Source organism: Eurypyga helias, unplaced genomic scaffold, assembly GCF_000690775.1.
Source record: "Eurypyga helias isolate BGI_N326 unplaced genomic scaffold, ASM69077v1 scaffold22502, whole genome shotgun sequence".
In the NCBI taxonomy this organism is placed as follows: Eukaryota; Metazoa; Chordata; class Aves; order Eurypygiformes; family Eurypygidae; genus Eurypyga; species Eurypyga helias.
Window position 1 is genome coordinate 16,202 of NW_010235597.1, and position 20,820 is coordinate 37,021.

The window sequence follows — 20,820 nt, forward strand, 5'->3', positions numbered from 1 at the left end:
AACCCAGTGACGCCAGAGGAGCCTCTGCAATGTATTCAGTGGGTTTTCGATTGGGACCTGAGGGATTAGTATAAAAGCTGGAGGAAACGGTTACTTAAATGGACCCTTAGACTGTAAGGTGACTAAGCAGGAACAGTTGTGTCTCCAAAAGCACAAGGGGCCATATTTTAACACGCTGTCATGAATTCAAACTTTTTTTAAGACTAAGAGATACAGGAGAACACATATCGGATAAAGCTCAAACCTTTAGAATCTAACAAGTGCACTCAAGCTCCAGCATCTATTAAAGTAAATTATCCCCCTCTAAGAAATACAAAATGAGTAAGTGCTTCCCTTCCCCTTCTGTAAAGCTTCCTGGACTCCTTACACAATCCAGATAATCAGAAAAGAAAAATAGTCTGCTCAGTTTGACAAGCTAAATTGGCTCATCACCACTGGAAATTGTCATGATGTACATTACCAAGACATCATTAAGGAAACATGAGTAAAACACCTTTTATTCACACTTTACAAAAAAACTCAAAAAAAACCCAAACAGAAAAAAAGTAACACTACGCATTAAGTCTACTACAGCAATACTACCAGCATTTCAATGTACTGATTATAAACTGGACATGTTTGGTGTTTTCACAACTAAAACCAAAATAACCCCAAGAGGTCAGGTCCCAGACAAGGATTCAAGATCAAAATTTCTCCTACTGAAATTTTAAAAATGTACATTTTCCATATCCGAACTGTTTGTAATTTTTACTTTCAGCATAAACCAGAAGGCTTTGAGCACACTTACGTGCTGACTACTTTTCAATAAAATTTTGAATCATTATTACCAATCCACTCTCTTTATATATAAAAATTCACAATATTTAGAAAGTTTTCTCTTAATGCTCAGTGTCCTTTTGCTTCCCTGCCCGCAGCTGAAACAAAAGCTGTTTACGACCAAGCTCTCTATCTCCTTTTTATTTTTAAATTGATTATTCAAGCTGTATTAGTTTAAGGAGATGATAAATTCTCCCTTTTAGGATACTAATAGACAAGTTAAATTCGTAAGCTGTTACATACTTGGCTTCATGACACAAATGGCACTGAGGGTACACTACAACTTTAGCCTTGCTTGACACTTTAAAAGAAGACTTGGTCACTTTAAAAAAATAAGTGATCTGAAGAATTGTCTTTGGGACCTGCATTGAAAACGCATTTATTTTACACTGCTTCATCAACAGAAAACGTAGGGTTGGGGTTGGTTTTTTTCTTGAAAGAGTTATACTTTCTGAAACTGAGGAACACACTTAAACAGAATAGAGTTCACATGATAGTAATTCTGAGTGGGAAAAAGGGCACTGTGCAATGACACTGAGAGAAGCAGTGCATGGGTCTTAGAAGCTAGAAACTGTGTACCCATAACCTGAACATGTTCCGAAAGTGTGATATTCAATGCTTCACATAGGAAAAAAAAAAAGATGCCACAGCTTATACAAAAGTATCTTCATAAAATTTTCACAAGTGTTAACATTATTTAAAAAAAATAAAAGAGGATGCACAGGATCTCTCTGCATGCACAGGCAGTGCTAGTCGAGAACAAATTTAAGCAGGCACAGTGGAGATAGGACAAGTGTTTAGAACAGAAACGAAGAAGCTGTACACAAGTATCCCTAAATTTTACTGCAGAGGTTAGAGATGAGGGAAATATCTGAGCGTATACACACCAGCAATACCTTTCAATCCATACAGGTCTCCTTATATTCACTGCTTAGCTTATCTGTTCTGCGAGAACTCCATGCTTTTCTCTTTTTCAATCAGAAATAGACAGAATGTACTTCAGAGATCTCTAAGTTATTAAGCTTCTATAGGTTTGGATTTTAAAAGCAACGTTCTCAACTGAACATAAAAAGTAGTACAAAAGGGCTAACGAAACCCTAAGAGTGCAAATCATTAGCAGAGAAAACCTGTGACAACCTCTTTTACAAGCTGGCCTTTATAACACATGAAAACAGATAAAAATTTAGCCTTAGTTTACAATACAATCATTTTCCAAATCTGATTTTTCTTTTCTTTTTTTTTTTTTTAAAGTACAAAATCTCATAAATCAGGTTTTCTGTTGTTCATATACAATCAATAAAGGCTAAATTCAAATTCTATATTTTACAAACAAGTCTGAAAAAGGAGGGAGTGAAGTACGGAAGAATGTTCGGTGGATGTTCCTACTGGCCTCAAAAAAGTAGTGCTACAGATAACTGTGCAAAGAGAATATACTGTATAACAATTCCCTATTTCAAGGCATGAAAATGTCACGTTGGAGAAAGAAACAGGAAGGTTAATTGTAACATATTAAAGAAAGGTGCAAATGCACCAATCGCTGTCGAACAGTATACAAAGTATGTTGGGCTCAGAATTGTGTCTGTTGATAGCACCTGGCTTTTACTATGTCTTTAGCAAATAATTAGATTTAAGATTAAGATTATTAAGAAAAAAAATCCCTGTTGGCCATACCTCACTCCTCTATATTCAGATTTTACAATTGTACAAGTTAGATTGAGGTTGCCCTCTAAAATGTACTTGACTACCTCCTGCCCGGGAGATGGATTCCATTTACAGGAGGCAGGAAAGGCAGCAAAAGCTCCAGTTGTGCAAAAAGTGAGAAGTGGTCAGAAGGGATGAGTGGATGTGGACAACCACTTATATTGTTCTCTATTAACCAATGATGATCCAAAGGTCCAAGAATGCCAAGTATGTTTAGCTGAGGTTTAGAGTAGAAGATGTAGTCAATAATACCCTAAAACAAGAGAAGAAATAGAATCAGTTATTAGAATTATTACATGTAAGGGTATGAGTACATATTCTTAACTCAAGTTACTCTCCAAACAAAAGGTGAGCTCAGAATTACGAGTAAGTGAAATGCTACCCTGCCTTCTCCACAGCACATCATCAATTCAGGAGATCCACTGCTACCTCCCCACACCCCAGGGGTTGCTCAGTACAGATTAGGAAAAGTCTGCCCTGTATCACTTCTGATATGCTTTGGGGGTTGTAATTTCCAACCTCCTGTGTAACTTAAGTCACATTTACCAGACTCTGCAGAGGTAAAGAGCCATCTATGTTTCCCCTGGGCAACAGCCCACTGAGAGTTTTCCAGCAGCAACATGGATTGTTTCCTTGCAGCTGACAGTTCAAAGGGCCCTGTTGTACTATTTCATTTGGCTTGGAAGTTATTAAAATACAAAATCTCCCTATTTACAGGGAAGGTTAACAGCACCCCAAACTCTTGCCAATCTATTCCAAGTTACTAAGAAGAAAAAGGAAAATTTGGTTTCTAGCAGACTGAAGTGTTGGGCACTCTAGTTTGCCATGGCTTCAATATAAACTTGGTGAATTTACTGTGAGCTTCCCAAACAGATTAAACCTCCTCGCTGAACAATTTCATACAACAAGTAGTTAAAGCTTCAAAATGGAAAGCTTTCCCAAATTATCAGCCAAGGCCTTACCTTGAAGTCAAATGTGTAATTTGTGTAAGGCATGAGACCATTCTCATAGGCACTCTTCAACTTGAAACCATGTGTAATTCTTCCATTTGTTGTTCCATTTTTTCCATTACAGCTGAAGTTAGTAAGACTTTCATTGTATCTCAGTTCCTTAAAATCTTTGTGGTTTGTTTCCACTCCACCAGTGCTCAAGTACTCAACAACACCTATTAGGAGAGGCACATACACACAAGGAGGTATTAACGAGCATTCAGCAAGTAAGTGTGTAGGTACTTCAAAGTCACACATGCAACTTTATGCTTTATATACACAAAACCTTAACATATATACAACGCAGTCAGCAGTAGTTCTTTTAAAATGGAAAGAGAATGTGTATGTATATCAAGAGTAAACGTCACCTAGAACAAAGAGACATACTTTGGTAACAAAAAGCAAGAAGGTTAATAAGGAACAGATGGAGGGACAAGATAAAGTGGAAGTGAAATTCTGTAGATGTTAGGTAGAGTCAGCTTCCTCCTCTCCTTGTATCTATGCTCAAGTCCTGGCTTTCAACTCTCTTTGGCGAAAATGTTACAAAAACACCCAAATTTTGTAACACTACTTCAAATAAACTTTTCAAATAACTTTAAGGAGGCTGAAAAGCCAAATTGACAAGATTTGTGCCTTGGAAACTACGATCATGCCCCAGTTTCAGAAGAGGTGTGTTATGGTTCTGGAAAGTAAAAGCAGCAATTAGTTGTTCTGAAGACACAATCAGACATATGAATCGCAGAACTGGCTATTGCAATAGCCAGTAGAGATACTTGCCTTCCTGGGATCAAAAAATATCAGATTTCCAGTACTGCTGAGCAGTAACTGCTCCTATCAACCCTAACAGGTGTTAAGAGTTGCCAGGCAGAGTCCACAAGGAAGAGGAACCAGGAATGGAAACTATTATATTGAACCACTAGCAAGAAAATGGAAGGATGGCTCCTGAGTTCAGCACTTGAGGGGGACCTGAGAAAGCCAAGATGGCCAATGACTGAACCTGTTCTTACTATAAAGTTGCTACCAAGTCAAAAAAATCTGTTGTATGTCAGTAAAGAGTTCTGAAGTGAAGAGCTCCCTTTCCGATGGGAGACGTATTCAATTCAGAAATCCCACAACAACTGGGCTGCAGAAAATGACGGTATGGTGGCAACTTCGAAGAGAAGACCCTATCTTCTCACACTTAAGTAAACTCAATTATCAGCAACACATTCATGTTTCCACTTATTTTTGGAAGGTATGTTTTTCCTTTCCATTCCTGTATTGTAAGACAGCAAAGAAAATGCTTCTGAAAGACCAGACATAGCTATACTGCTACACAGGCAGTAAGGTCACTCACAGAAGAAACAGTTCTATCTTTTGCCACTTCCACTTTCTTAGTGCCTTCAAGCTTATGATACCAATGGATTCTCTAAGTTGAGAATGGCTTTTAAAAACACAAGACCTTAAAATTTAAATTCTTACACACTTTAAAACAGTCTAAAAAAAAAAAAAAAGAAATTGAACTCTTACCAGAGTCTGGTAGAGAATTGAGATCTGCACACAGTACAAGTGGAATGGTTCCAAGTTCTCCCGAAACACCAGGTTTGAGACTACGAGAAGCTTTATCAATAATGTTCTTTACCTCGGACAGGAACATCATAGTCTGAACCAGCTTCACATCAGAATAATCTGGGTCCCAATGCATATGTGCATTAGCTACAAGAACTAGCTGCTTTTCCATCCCAAGATGTGGCTTTCCAGCTAAAATTTAGAAATCAATTATTCACCTTACATGGTCAGCAACAGAAAACACTACTTATTGCATTTTAAACAAGAAGTTTCAGGTGAGAAAACCATAAAATAACAGTATAAATGTTATTAAACCAATCCTCTTTAAGAGGGTCATGTAAGTCCTCTTACAGCTACTGGTTTAGCTGATATAAAGCATTAGGAATAATTGTGTTTCACATTCAAGACCATTAACAATGTTCTTACAGGTAATGCTTACGTATCTAAGAATATTGTGAGTTAACATAAATAACAGATAATCCTAATTACAGGCAAATAGTGTTATTCTAAAAAACTACAACAGCTTTCCTCAGGTTGTAACAGTAAACAAGGCCTGCACAGATCTTATTAGGCAATGAGCTCTGAATTTTAAGTTATTCGCATTGTAAGTTACCTCTCTTGCTAGAAGTGCTTCTTAAAAACCTTGTCAGAATCTGAATTAATAAAATATCATTTGGATAAATATAACACAGGTCGAGTAGTTACCCACTGCGACACTTACAAAGCCAATTTACGTTTCCTTAATTAAGAATGACAGGGCAGAACAAACAGGTCGTATAAGCATGACAGCAAAGAAAATAACAAGCTGAAATGATGCAGATACGTGGTCCAGAAACACACGATTAACACCAACTGACTCGGATACCTGTACATAACTTCAAACAAACAAAAATATCAGTCTTGACCCCCCTCCCCCAACTTACACCTTTTTGCTTAAAAAATACAATCTTCAATGTTTAAGCAACATGGCTTTCCTCCAAATCCTCTTCTGAAACAGATTTGCCCGAGCATACAATGTGCAAAGTTATATTCATCTGCAGAACATCGTTTCTCTGGTTTACTACAGGAAGAGTCAATTTTTTAATTTACAAAACACAATCTATTAAAAAGTTAACGCTACTCACACGACATTTCTATCAACTCCTTTCGCAGTTCTAACAACACAGCCACTCCGATGTTATCTTTTGTCATAACTCTGTTCAGCATCGCTTCCGAACCTTCTGAGTTTGCCATAGCCAGTTGATTGAACTCAACAGTATGTTTCTGAACCAAAGTGAACCTGAAACAGAAACGTCGTGTATGTTTTTCAGCCGCCAGATACAAAAGGAAAGTTATAGGTATTTTTATCTCTTTGTAATTAAAGCTCAAACACATTTATGATGTGAAAATCTCAGCCAATCACATGATTTCATTAAAACCTAAACTGAACTCGAAGGATACAGTTTTCCTAACAGTGTTTATGTATTTTACACTAGCTTAGTCTGAATTAAAAGATGTGAGAGAGACACTATACAGAAGGAGTGCTTGTTTCTAATTCTTCACCAGGTTCTAGTTCAAAGATGCAGGTTTAATACAGAAGGACTAAAATTTTTCCAAGCCAAAAGGTATCAAACCTGGCACCCACTTGCGGACACAAAAGAATGGAAGCAGGAGGAGGAAGGGAAGGTATTTCCCTCATATCCAAACAGCTGTACAACAGGACACAGTCAGTCAGTGCTGCAGCTCTTATAATGGCTTTTTTGCCAGAAGCAAGCAGTGATAGAGTGCCTTGTCTTTTGCTTTGTCAGAAGGCTAATATATCAAAAAGTCCATGTCATCTGAGGTCTTATTTCAGCAATTCTGGGGATTAACAATTCCTTTACTTAAGAAAAGGATGAAATTATGACATTTGTTTCATTTTTCATTATTAACACCTAATGGTTGGGACACACTCAACAACTGAAGTGTAATTTAGTGAACTCCTAACCTGCACTGCTCTAACAGAACAAAATTTCAACTTAAACGAGACTTCAAGGTAAAATTCTCTCTTGCTAGTTACACACAGAATGGTTTCTCTCATACAGACCACTCTTTCTAACGAGAGGAACGCCCTGTAAGAAACACGGAATGGCTACAGAAGGGCAACTAATGCCAACCTGTTTGAGCTACAGACTGACCTGAGAAATCACATGGAAGAGAACACGACACAACAGAAGGCTCTGCAAAACACACCACTTACTTTTCTGTTTTGAAAAATATTGCACAACCATCAACGTGTTTTCTTTCCTGTTCTGACATTGTCCTAGCTCTAGATTTTGGACTGAAGAATCCATTGTAGCCACGTTCTTTCAGTTCTACCAGGAAAAAGCTGTAGTACTGTTCGGTTTCAACCTCCTGTGAAGTTGTAAGACAGTGCAGCATGAATGTACTATTAGCCAAGTACAGAAGACCGGTATTATTTAGACTCTTCAGAAGTGTAAATCACTTTCAAGTTAGATTTAAGGGTAAAAAATTGTAAGAATTAAGTACATCAGAGAATGCAAATTTGAGAGCAATACCCCTATTTTAAGAAAATATAAATGAATTTCTGTAATCCCTAGAGTTATGATTATCTCAAGCCTTTTATTTGAAAATGTGTCAATTATAGCCCCACATACACACAGAGGCACAAAGACACCCCCACGTAGATGCCTTTGATCAGCAGCTGCTGGTTCACATTCCAACTGTGTGGGCTGAAAAGCATTCTTTTGATGTCAAGCAACAAATAATGTTCTAAACACCACTTTTTTTCTTTTGTTTTCAGGTTTTGAAAAACAGACCATTTACTGTAAATACATTCAATACAGAGAAACCAGCACATGGGAATAGAAAAGGAAAAGAAATAATAGTATGTCTTTTACCTGAAGACTTATGATGTCAGCATTGCAGCTCAGGATTTCCTGCATAATGGCTTTTTTTCTGTATTCCCAGTTCAATGCCCAAGATGGACAATAGCCATACAACTGCCGGGTAGCGTATTTATCGCAGAGTACGTTGTAACACATGACAGAAAACAAGGCTGTAGAACAGTAAGTTTACTTACACACTGATATATTTAAACAAAAAAAAACCCTCAAACCTAATTATGTTCTTCAGCTTTGTCTTCTGCAAATTTATCAGTTCATGCTTCATTTGCTTGAACCAAAATGCAGCATATTTATCTATCCTTAAAAAAAAAAATGTTAGTCCTTCAAGGAAAATAAATTTCAAGTTTGGACTTATGGCAGATGTCTTCTAGCATTTAATTAGAAAACAAAACCCACCAACATCCCCCCTTACATGGTTAATGCAGTAAATAGCAGACAAATGTACTTTATGCCAAGTGGTGCTTTACTGTTAAGATATAAAAGCTGTGGATCTTATACTAACAGGGGAAAAAAGTTACAGTACCTGTCGGTCTTGTACGGTCTGGTTCTTGCAACATAATCCAAGATCTTGGAGGTGGTTGTTCTGTTGAAACTATGGGAACATTTTAGAGATACAAGTGATGATCACGTTTATTTTACACAGCATGATCACTTACTTCTTTTTGCAGTACCTGCCAAATTATCAAGCAAATAGTTCAGTAGCCGTCGTGTCCCATCTGGTTCCTGATAAAGGTTCAGAATATCCTGTGTAAGCGGATTTCCTGCAAACACATTTACAGAAATACTGAATAAAGTGTAGAGAACCATTATGAACTTATGCATCAGTGTTCTCAGCTGGCATCCCTGAGGAAAGATACTGCCTTTAATATGAACTGCTTAGAGGTTTCAAATCTCAGGCCTTCAACCCCACAAAACACCTCCCCTCCTGCGTCTGTCTTCTGACCGACCACCCCAAGGGTGGCCAGCGGATCTGACAAGAACTGGCACAGTACAACCCCGAGGCAGAGCTGATGAGGCCAAACACATGAGCCACCTCTGCTTGCTTTGCTCGACGTGAGTAAACACCCACCATCAGTTTATTTGCCAGGCATCTCCAAGTAGAGGGTCTACCATCTGCCAAATGCATAAGCAGACTCTGAAAGTTTTCAGGGACAACGCACATTGCAATTATCCATTTTTAAGGGGAGAAAACCAGACTTTTGAGACTTATCATCCAGTGTTCCTGACTTTGTGATACAAGTTCCCCTCAGGTCAGCAATTTTATAGCTAGAATTCATACAGTTCAGAGAAAAAAATAATTGGAAAGAGGTTTAAATTGCTGCTTGCATAAACAGCACAGTACCCGACAGCAGTACGCAGCATGCTCCCGTTTGGGTTGGAGTGAAATGAACTTAACTGCAGCCCATTTCTTAGTTAAAACAGAACTGTATCCAACCCCTTTGCAAGCAACAAAGCCTGGGCTCGCTTTGCAGAAAGAGAAGCAAACCTCTTTAAATGTGGAGTGCTTCGCCAGATTAGTTCTGTTTCTTTTTTAGAACTAATCCCTAAATAACAATAATTATAAACACGGAGTAAGTAGCTACATCTGGGATTGCTATTCAGTAACATTTATGAACTTATTGAACAAAGCACAGATACCAAGAAAAAGTAGTAATACCTTTCAGACCCAAAGTCTGTAACTGGAACAGTTTTCCCAGCTCAAAAGGTAAAACTCGTAACAGGTTGTTATTTAAATGTAGTTCCCTGTAGACAGAGCAAGAATTATAGGGCTGAAAACAGACCAGTCCTCAGCAGTACAGTACAAGGAATTTAACTGAAAGAAATAGTATACTAGCAAACCACAATATTGAAAATCTCCAAGACTAAACAGCAATAGTTAGGGAAATCCTGCTGTACTCGCACACACAGGCCACACGTATCAGTCATGCTGAAGTACAGAAGAAAGTAGGCATTTAGTGAGTTCATCTTTAAAAGTCAGAAATTTTGTAAACTTTAACAATATTTAAATACTTTAGTAACTACAAGTAATGTAACAGTAACAGCTCTGACAAACCAGACCATGAAGCCGTTCAGCTGTGATTAAAGGCCAAATAAAGGGAAATTATATCCCAGAAAACGAATGAGCAAAGAATCCAGGATCACAGCAGTACGAGTAGAGCTATGACATTACCATGTAAAAGTAAATTACAGTAGTAACTTCCTGTCATTTTGTTGAGTTTGTTTGGTTTTTTCCCCACAATTTCAACATCAAGACAAAATACATGCTTTTTAACTTAACCAGTATGCAGACAGGAACAGAATTCATGGCCTGAATTCTGATACCGCAACAAATTGAGCAGAGAGAAGGGACTTGTTAGGAGCTTCTAACCTTCTTAAACGCATTCCCATATGAACAGTGAAGAATCTCCTCACCATGTTCAACCTAAAGTTCATACCTCAAAGTGTTTACAACTTGGTGCCTGGAGACTCGAAAAGTATGAGTTACCCTAGCTCTTTCAGTTTCCTAAGACAGCTTCTGAAGCAGACGCAACTCTCCTTCCAGCCTTGCATTTCAAAAGGACACTCTGCCTGGTCCTTCCCTAACAAGGACTTCCTGAGAAATTCTCTGTGTCACTGCATATTTAGAAACCTTGGTAGGAGTAAAGTGGCTTGTTCCAGAGACACTCTGGGGTGCGCAACAGTGGAAGAATATACAGGAGGGGACTTTCTTATTTCACTGTGTTATCTAGAAATGCCAAGTCGTTGCTGAACTGACTGCCAGACTACAGCACACCTAGCCAAATGGGGTTTTTTCAAGGTAAAATCCCCTAGAAAAAAGCACGTATTTTAGAGAGAAACTCTGAAGCCCACTGTAACATTCTGGGGTTTCTAAGCATGACTGAGGCACATGGCAGAAAGAAAGAGGATGGGAGAGGTTTAAAAAAAGTAATTAAAAAACCATCTCCACTAGTTCTCAACGCTTCCATAGACATTTGGGATTTAAATCACAATTATTTTTAGGGATGACATTCTACGTGACATTATAAAGTACTAGTTTGTTCTTTAAGAGTTTTTCAAAGCACTGCTTAAGTCTAAAGAGTTACGTATGAATTATGAAAAATACACTGAATTCTTCTAGAGGAAAAACACCGAGCTGGAAAAATGGCACAGTAGTAGGTATCATTACACTTTCTCCCTCAGTTGCAAGAAATATTTTCTCTAATGATCCTTGCCTCCGCAGAACCCACCCCCTCTACACAGCAAAGGGGATCACAAGCAAATCCCACTAGTTCTTTCAGGCGTATCAAAGAGAATCTGTTTTACAGCTGAGCTTTCCAAAGATAACATGTTACAGTGGTTATTTTTCCTCCTCTTTCTGCAAAGATCAGAATTCTTACTGACACCTCTTTCTTCAAGCACCAGCAGTAAAAAGGGAGATGCCAGGAGCCTTAGGCAAGCTTTCCCATACAGACCAAACCCAGAGCTCCAGATGTGGGAGCTGAAGACCTGTTACCAATCCTCAAGTGTGAGAGCACAAATGATTGCTGGGGCTGAGGATATCAGCAATGCCCAGTGTTGAATTACCGTTAGTTTGAACAACTTCCCAGAAGCCATGGGAAGCGTCTGCAGTAAAAGCCAGCCTGAAACACAAAACTCCAGCACAGCTGAGACCTGCAGAGCACTATCACGTATGATGCACTTAGGGGTTTTTCTTCACTTTCACCCCAGTGACAAGAAACTCTGTATCAGCTGCAGTTGCTGAGGACACAGAGTAAAGTGGATAATGCACCAGCTTTTCATGTCTAGAGATCTGGATTCGAGTGTTATGTTTTGGTCATAAATAGAAAACTAGTGCGATCCTAGACCTCAGCTATGCGTTTCACATTCACAGAATTTAGCTTTCTCTATGCAGAAGAGACTTAAGGTCTTGGAAGAGCTGAAGCTTCATAGAATCAGCCAGAATAAACTGGGAAATGTGTTGGGAAGAAGGCATAGGATCTTTAGACACTACTGATGACTATACAAAGCTAAGCTAATCCCATGCCACGAGTATTACATTTACAACGCTATTTTAAAAGCAAAAAGACTAACAAAAATAAAAGCACGAAGTACAGAGATGACTTTGAGAATGTTCCAGTAAATTTAGGATTGCTAACTCACAATACCTGAGGAATGGACAAAGGAGGGATGAAACCTGTTACTAATAATGGCTTTGAATTGAAACAGTAACACAAAGCTTTCTTTAGAACAGAGTACTTCACAGCTGAAAACAACCATACAACACACTGTGAAACAGAGCTGCCAATTATGCTCTAAAAAGCAGGGTCCCTTTGCTCAGCCCCCAAGGTTGAGACTTTAACTGCTTTGGAATTTGAGCTTTTAGTACCAATTTAATCAACTAGTTTAATCCTCTCCAACAGAGTGGACTTTTCTAAAGTAGAAGAAAATGCAGTGACTGATATTTCTATGTGCAAACTTGCTTCGTTTCCAGCTTCATTAGAACTGTGCTGGCAGCCCATTTCTCTATTGTCCTCTTCTTTTCTTCCAATAACATTCTCGTTACTCAGTGTTTTCTGGAGCTGATCAAGAAAGCTGTCCATAAGTGTCTTCAAAATTAAAAGCAATGAAGGCAATAACTGGTAACTGTCTAATAAACCTAAGATACAACTCTTCCTCTGGATCAAGGGCAAAAGAATGTTGCCTGTAGATACTTATACAAATAATTTATACATAACAGTGTTTTTACAAAGCAAAATGCTGCAGCCTTGAATATAATCTAAACAGGCATAACTTTCCATGATTCACTTCCAAAAGGAGGTATCATTCCATGCAAACTTTGTACATCTTGGAATTGTAAAATTGAGAGGAAAAAAGGTGGATTTAGAACTTTTTTTTTCTTGTTCCCAGTTTGTAGAGGAATGCAGTTACATGACATCAAAGGTGGGAAAGGGAATAGTATTAGACAAGTTGCAGTGGCTAAAAAATAAAGAGAATAAGAACTATTGTCAAAAATAATTACTAAAGATAATAAAGAGGAAAAAAATGTAGTTAGCATGACTGTGAATGTTTAATCTGACATTTTTCCTACCTTACTATGTGCTAAAAGCTATTTTTTGTGTAACAGTATTTCTTAGAGAAAAATGCCACATGAAGATTTGTAAGAGAGTCTGGCAAGAGATGCGTAAGAGAGGAAACCTGACTTGGAAAAACATCAAAGGGGCGACTGCTATCAAACCGAGGACTTCTGAAGCTCATTCAGTACTGTCACACATCGGAATGGGAGATCACGGAAAAGCCAGCATTGCTATAGCTGCACAGACCATACCAAGTATTCAGGGAGACAGGCAAAAAGAAGTGAGGAAGGGGAATTTATTTATGCTTTTCATTTACACGACTGTGCTGAAATTTAAACTGTTGCTACAAAGACAGTAAGAGAACTATTTTAACTCCTGTTAAAATACACATACCTGAGTGACACCATGTTTCCGAGCTCTGCTGGTAAACTGCGAATTTTATTAGAGGACAGGTCCAAATATACCAGATTGTGAAGCTTGGCAATGTCTGAAGGAATACGGGATAAGGAATTGTCACTGAGATGCAAAGCTGTCAAATGGGTCAGTGTCCACAATGACGAACTCAAGCTTCTCACTTTCCCTGTGGAAAGAAGGTACAAAAGAAAACAGAATGTTGAAAATATATAGGGTTAACAATAATTACACATTTTCTAGGCATGTATGGGGTGGGGGGCTCAAGGGGGAGTTTTGTTTGTTGTGGAATTTATTACTTCATTCCATGAAAATTCCATCAGTCACTGATTCTAGCATAAAAAAAAAATTCAGCAACACACAAGATAATGTAAGGTGTTGCCAGGCACGCTTAGCTTGCTTGGGTTTTTTTTTTCCCCAATCCATACTTCAACATCTTTCTCAAGTTCCATACGAAATAAGACATATTTGCTAACTGACCATAAATTCAGTCATCAACAGAGATGCAAGAAACAGATTTTTTTCAATTATAGTTTATGTTGAGATGAAAGATGCTCCTTCGGTTCGCCCTTATTTCCGTGCAACATCTTTCAAACCAAAAATTTTTATTCTATGGCATTAATCCAGCCAGGAACAGATAGAAGCACTATATTTAGGGTGACTAAAATGCTTAGTTGAGAACATGGATTTCCATCTGGCATTCAACTAAAAGCTGCATAAACTACTGCCATGTATTTAAAAAGACGGGATGATTTTTGTATAAACTGAAGGGTGGAAACATGGATTTGTGTGACAGAATCAAGATTTTTACACTGCCGCATGCAGGGAATGTGAGATATCATCAGAAGGTCTCAAAACACTTCTTCTCTCCAAGATTTCCTCCCTCCCCCAGGAGTGGCTTCTTTTTCATTTACAGAAGTCGTCTCACTGTATTGAAAGCATTAGAAGAAAAGTACCAATACCAGTTTCTCCAAGGCAAAAAAGTTATTTGCAACAGCCTTTAAAAACCCCACAGTGACTCACCAACATTAAGAACAGTCTGGTTAATATTATACTAACATACACACATTATAATTCCTTTCCTTAAATGATTTTCTTCAGAATAAAAGAAGTCATGTTTAGTGCCTGGGGAAAGCTACGCTGATACACGTGTATCTGGGACTCAGTCCCTGGTAACAAGAGGTTTAATACAGGTATCATTTCCAGCGAGCTATAAGAAAGTGATTGGCATAAAAAAGCCCGCAGTGAAAAAGCTCAGTGATTTAAATGAGAGCAGTTAAAACCTTTGTGGCTTTCTCTACCAGGTGACCAAGTATTCTGCAAGGAGAACACAGCGTGAACATTAATAAAACAAAAACACTGTCAGATTTTATTTTGCAAGGCAAACGCATACAGTTCTTAAATGATTCATGCTACTGCAATGCTCGTTAAGGAATCTTTTGAAAAGTTTTAAATACAAATCAATAGTTCTCCGCATTTATAAACTTTAATTAACACCTCTTCCCCTCCCAAAGCAAACAGGTGACTGTGATGAAAGAAATCCTTGTAGCTGAAAGGATTTCCAATCAACATCACTGATCCATCCCCTTCACTACCTGCACCTCTCTAGGCTAGAATCAGTCTACAGTGAGATTACCAGGCATGAAAGAGCCATCACTTAATGCATTTCCGATGCAGAGGCAGCAGATGTCCAAATGGATAGCCAAGCCTAACGCTGATAGATAATGCTGAATCCTGAAGCAGCATTTAACTAGGTTTCTGCATCTGTAACCTTCAAGTGAAGAATGCTATTCACGTGTTAAGGCACATGGCACTTGACGAAAGACACAGAGTCCATGATATGGATGGAAAAGCTTCACAATTCAAAGTACTCTATTTGTATTCATCCTTCCATGTATTTCTCTATTGGACAGTCATTTAGAAATACCACATAGCAGTTTTTGCAGTCTCTTAAAGAACCTCCGTATTTAAGCAGAATGTCAGCCAAAAGTTAACAATGCCACAAAATAATTTTTAAATTCTTAAAATATTTGCTTGAGTTTCCTTGTAAACACACTTTACGTAGCAAAATCAAAATTCACTCTACAAATCAAGGGAGATTGGTTTCCCACACCAGTTGGAATTCATGTTTATGAATTCTGAGTATTATCTCATTTTCAAAAAAAGAACCAAAAGTCAAACAGTATGTCAAAGCTAGCATAGTTCTTGGAGGATTTTTTTTTTTTTAATAAATCTCAGGAACATTGCAAAGATTTACAACTGTTTTTAAACTGAAAACTTCTGCTTCAATAGAAACTGTACTGTCGTACAACACTGTTGTTACATTACTTAAGTAACAGCATATGTTTATGCATCATCTCCAACCTCACCCTTTTCTCTTTGACAAATTAGATCTTAAATCCAGTCTCACCCACCCCATCTTCTTAAAACACGAAGAGCTCACATCCCTACCCACTTCAAGGTTGATAACTCCCCTCCAGACTTCTTGCCCAAGCCAAACCACACAGGCTACCCTGACGTTACAATGAGTTCATAACTCAGGACCATTTCTCAGTTTCTTACCACTTATTTCCAACTCTGCCCAGTGTGATTTCTTCCCGTTGGCTGCTTCCTCTGAGGACATAATTGTGTACATCCTCCGTGGATCAGGTGGATCGTACTTTTCCTTGGGCAAAAAGACAAATAATTCATTAAGATAGTATATATTGAGAATTCTTTAAAAGGTAATTTCCGTTTCAGTTAAGATTTTGTATTGGATGTTTGTTCAAAGTATTTTTCAAAACTTCAAATAAAGAAAACCTGTGCCCATTTACAAACTTCGCCAAGTGGGAAAGACAGCTATAAAATGGAAGAACACAGATTCCTGATGCTCCTAGAATGGCAAACGACAGCCTAACCCCCCACCCAATAATTTCACAAAATCTGTAAACCAACTCAAACATTGTGCCCTGCCACCTTTCATGGGTACGTCACTGTGTCCCCAAATCAATCCATCCCACTGTTTTGGTTCATCGACACTGAAACTTCAAAAAGTGATGATCGCCACCACTGGACTCTCCCTCACACCAACTGTAAAGAAAATATTTGCTACTAACTCTGACTATCTACCTGTTACAAGTTTACTGCAACTCTCAATTCTTTACACAAATACTGATTTATTTCAATTTATTTAATTATTTTAAAAGAATTAATGTTTCAAAAGGATCCCTAATTCTTTAGGCCTGCAAAATGATAACTTTTAATCCAATCCTCATCCTACTCCTTTCAATCTGAAAACACCATACCAGAGGTTGACATTTCTATCAATCCTTCAGCCAGGTGCTTAAAACAAACGTAACTCCTTTTCTCTCACTCTCTCTCATGTCATTCTTGATAATTTTACCATAAACATTTTGTCATTTCTTATCTCTTTTTACCATACCCAATCATGGACCGTGAGAGAGAAGTGGCAAAAATTCCCCTCCAAAAACACCTCCTTTCTGCTTTCCTGTACATCAACATACTTGTACTGTTTCACTGCAAGGGGAGGGTGGAGGGGGAAGGCATTCCTAGCTCCATAATACAGCTCTGTGCCATAACCCTCCCTGTACCATGAGCTAGCTCTCCTCTGTCCCAGGAGAAATACAGCTGGGGTTTAGTCAGTTTAAGAGGAAAACCAGCTTACATAAATTTGAAATAAATATATCAGTAGTATAGTAACTTACAATTTAGCTCCACGTTTTCAAGTTACACAGGACTTGCAATATAAATCGCAGTTATCACACGTAAGAATGATGCTTTCACATTGCCCTACGTATATCTAAGAGCTTTAATCGCGAAGATTTCACCATCTTAAGCTGCCAAATCCAAATACATACAGCAAGGCACAAGCAACAAGCTATAAAATTATTTACATGAAGTAATTAAACTATGCTGGCTCAAATCACATTTACAAACACATTACAAGCCATATTATGCGATTATTAAGCAAAATACATTACAGCAATATTATACTACCCAAAACCACTCAATAAAGAAGCTACGCTAGTCAAAATCATGAGCACACCTACCTAGCAGGTCTTTTAAGGCTTTCTAATTTTTTCATATCCCTGGACAAAGTGAATACATCAGAAAAGTGTTGTAATTATATAGAGAATAAACGAAGAACTTAGTAAATTAGATTATCAACCAGACTTATCTGTTTATTGAATCTACTGAAAATGTTTACTCCACACATAAAAAAATCCAACAGAAACCCCCCAAAAAACTTTCACCTAATTATGCATCTCCATTAAAATAAAGCTTTTAGGCACCACACGCTTACTTCAGTACAACAATTCTTTTACTAATTCACACTCCTCCTTCCCTTTCCCACTACTGGTCACAAACAGACTTCTACAGGGAAAGAAATTCCCCTTTAAAAAGTGAATTGTGGGTAAAAACGGGTGAGATTATAAATAGCAGCTGGGTGGAGCTCCTTAAAGAATGAAGGCACTCGAGTACCCAGGGTACTCCAACCACCAAGGGTAACACCTTCTTCTACCAGCTAATTAAGGAAGGTGAAACTGGATTATAAGCACCAGAAAGGTAAAAGAGTAACTTCTATGCAACTAGTGCAATAATATATAGCAATATATGGAGCATCTCTTCTGAAATTGCTATACATGATTATATATAATTCACGAAGACCAATGTTGCACTGGAACGCTCCAGTTTGTCAGGAAACATTTACCTTCCTCGGTCATTTGATGCCTTTTCTTCCTGCAGTTCCCTGAGTTAATAAATATGTTCCAATTTTTCCAGAAATGAAGCAGGTATACGAGAGACAGAAATCTCATTCAGTACAGAAAGATGAACACTCCCCAGAGCACACTTAATCACATGCACTAATTAACGGCCTTACTGGTACCAACAGCGTATTGCTCCTCACTACTAGAAGAGGATGACATACTTTTCCAGGGAGTTTTGTTAATGTGCCTTAAAACAATTAGAGATTCAGGAATTTGAGGCTTTAACACCAGATCCTGGTGACCCTGTTCTCCCTGTCCATCCATAGCACTACTCTCCCTCTAGTAAAGTTCTCGCTCTCAATGGTTTTCCCTTCCTCACGATTGCACTTCACAGTGGAAGATTTTCCGCTGTTTAGGATTGCCAGGAGCAAAAACAAAGCAGCAAATGCAGGAGAATCCTGGCTGAAGGAGCTGCTGCTGACCTCCAGCATCACTGACACCGGAACAGCAAGGACACTGGCACAGCAAGTGCTAGTGCATCTATATCCATCGCAAGATTTCTCAGGGTCTGACAGCAAGGCTAAATTTGGGTCGTATTTCATAGGCCACCATAAAACATGAGCGCAATGCCTTATTGCATTGCAAAACTTCACAGCACGGAGTAGTTCAAGAAAACCAGTCTCTTTTACAAAGCACTGTCTCCACCTCCCCAAATCCAAATTTAGAGCCTGCTGAGCTGCTAGAGCTAACCGTAAAAGCTGAGGTAAACGTCAGATTAAGTGATACAATCTTGTCAGACTAAAGCAATTTTAAGTAAGAGCCATAAAATGGTGTTGAACAACCTTAAAGACATCGATAACTGCAACCTTAAGCTATCATGACCATCATTATCACAAGAGCTCACACCATCTGTAATTTTTGGTTACACCACCACGGATGGTGGAAAGCACCACTGAGCACTGGGCTGTTACCACATGCAGAGAGGTAGCTGGCAAAGGGGAAAATCTTTGTAAACAGAGATACGACATGGATGCCTGGAACACACCCCTGATTATACAAATGTAATGAAGATATTTAAATATGTTTGAATGCAAATGAAATTGTTTACTATCTTGTACCAGGTTATTAAAATTGTTATTTAAATAGCTGTGAAAACAGAAGAGCTTGAGAGTTCAAAAGAAGTGTGGCTGCCCACCCCAAATCACTTTGTCCCAACACAGAATTAACACCTCTTACCCCAAAGAAACTGAGGTAAAGCAGGCTGATGAGGTCAGCAGTGCAAAGGGTCTGACAGAGGGAAGCAGACCTCGAATCTTCAGTGTAAACTGGAGTTTTAAGTCCTTGTTTGCCCAGAGGGTGCTGAGAGAAAAGCTGTAGGATGGGGTGAGGGAGAGCAGGGGCAGACAAGACCCTTCAGGGAAAGGTGCGGAGCAAGGATGATGAGGATCAGAAGGAGAAGAAAAAGCTGAAGGCTGTGAAGTCAAGGGAGGGCAACGTGTTAGAAGAAGAGCTGACAAAGCTGGCTAACACAGCAGGTAGGTGATGGAGGACTGGCTCCGGCTTCACTCAGGAACAGACCACTGGAGACCAGGCCCAGCACTCACTGGTTGAGGTGCACCTGTACTGATGGCTGCCTGTCTCTCTTGACCAAAGCAGGGAGTGCAGCCAGGTGACCAGCCAGGCTACGTGCTGTTCTGGAGAACTGTCCTGGGAATGAGACGGCGAGATTCCCAGCAGTCCTGCGAGCAGGTGTGCTGCGCTGCGAAGAGCTGCTGCTCACTCCCAACGAGCACTAGGCCTCAGCTCCAGCGCTGTTCGGGGCATGGGGTCAGGAGTCGGTGGCTGAGGCAAGAAAGAGTTGGGGAACTGCTGGAAGGCCAAGTCATTGAGTTACACTGCTAGCTGTAGAAGAATGAAGAGCCCAGACCACTGCTCAGCAAGACTTTTGACATGTCTCCTAGGCTACAGGAACACGTAAGGAGGGACCCAGGCTCCCAGGCAGCTAATACTCCAGGCCATGATGTACACTACCAACAAATAATGACCCAAAAATGGAGAGATGATGGTCCAGGGAAACTGCTTTGAGTGGCAGGGCATGAAAACCAGCAACTTTTCCTGTCATCTTGCCATTTTTAAGAAATTTGAAGATGGTGGGGAGAACAGTTTAATCAAAGTAAGCTTGCGAATAAACAGTATGGGGTTTGGTTTGCCCCCCCCCCCCCCATTTTTTTTTAAATAAACCACCAACAGAAAACACTACAGCAGTTTTTCCTTTCCTGAAATTCTTTCTGTAACACCACAAAGACAAATTAACCCCCTCAAAACTGAATACATTAGACAACTCCTGTAGGCCAAGCTTGCCATCAATCCTTTACAGTATTAACTTTAATATAAATCTAGATCTCCAGTTTGCTATAAAAATTCTCCTAGAAACATCAGCTTCTTCCATATCAAAATTTAAATTAGGCAAAAAAAACCTTGGATTCTAAAACTTCATAGAAAACAAGGAACAAGTGAGAGCAGCATGGATTAATGTTCAGATACAACTTCATCTGATCTAATAAACTATTCTCAAATAACTGTTTCAATACTGACTAAGCAGCATCTACAAATCCCATTTACACTTACACAAGCACCTTCCAAAATACCTCAAGATCACTTTGCTGAAGCATTAAGATTTCCCTTCCAAAACTTCTTGACACTTGTT

At 38.9% G+C, this 20,820-nt stretch overlaps 1 protein-coding gene across 1 annotated transcript; it reads right to left on the bottom strand.

Annotated features, from left to right (window-relative positions):
• Positions 1-517: 517 nt before the first annotated feature.
• Positions 518-16,071, bottom strand: CNOT6 (CCR4-NOT transcription complex, subunit 6). The gene is made up of 11 exons (XM_010146817.1): positions 15,967-16,071; positions 13,387-13,573; positions 9,597-9,682; positions 8,596-8,700; positions 8,463-8,531; positions 7,934-8,091; positions 7,273-7,427; positions 6,179-6,333; positions 5,016-5,246; positions 3,480-3,682; positions 518-2,770 (listed from the first exon to the last, which is right to left on the bottom strand). Exons 1-11 carry the CDS (start codon positions 16,037-16,039, stop codon positions 2,558-2,560), a joined length of 1,635 nt encoding a protein of 544 aa, XP_010145119.1. The 5' UTR covers positions 16,040-16,071; the 3' UTR covers positions 518-2,557.
• Between the last annotated feature and the right edge of the window lie 4,749 nt (positions 16,072-20,820).

Excerpts from the sequence above, each read along its gene's own strand:
- CNOT6 (XM_010146817.1), bottom strand. The coding sequence starts at position 16,039 with ATGTACACAATTATGTCCTCAGAGGAAGCAGCCAACGGGAAGAAATCA. Across the intron at positions 7,428-7,933 it reads CTGACATCATAAGTCTTCAG|GAGGTTGAAACCGAACAGTA; the intron begins GTAAAAGACATA and ends ACAACTTCACAG. Across the intron at positions 2,771-3,479 it reads ATTACACATTTGACTTCAAG|GGTATTATTGACTACATCTT; the intron begins GTAAGGCCTTGG and ends CTCTTGTTTTAG.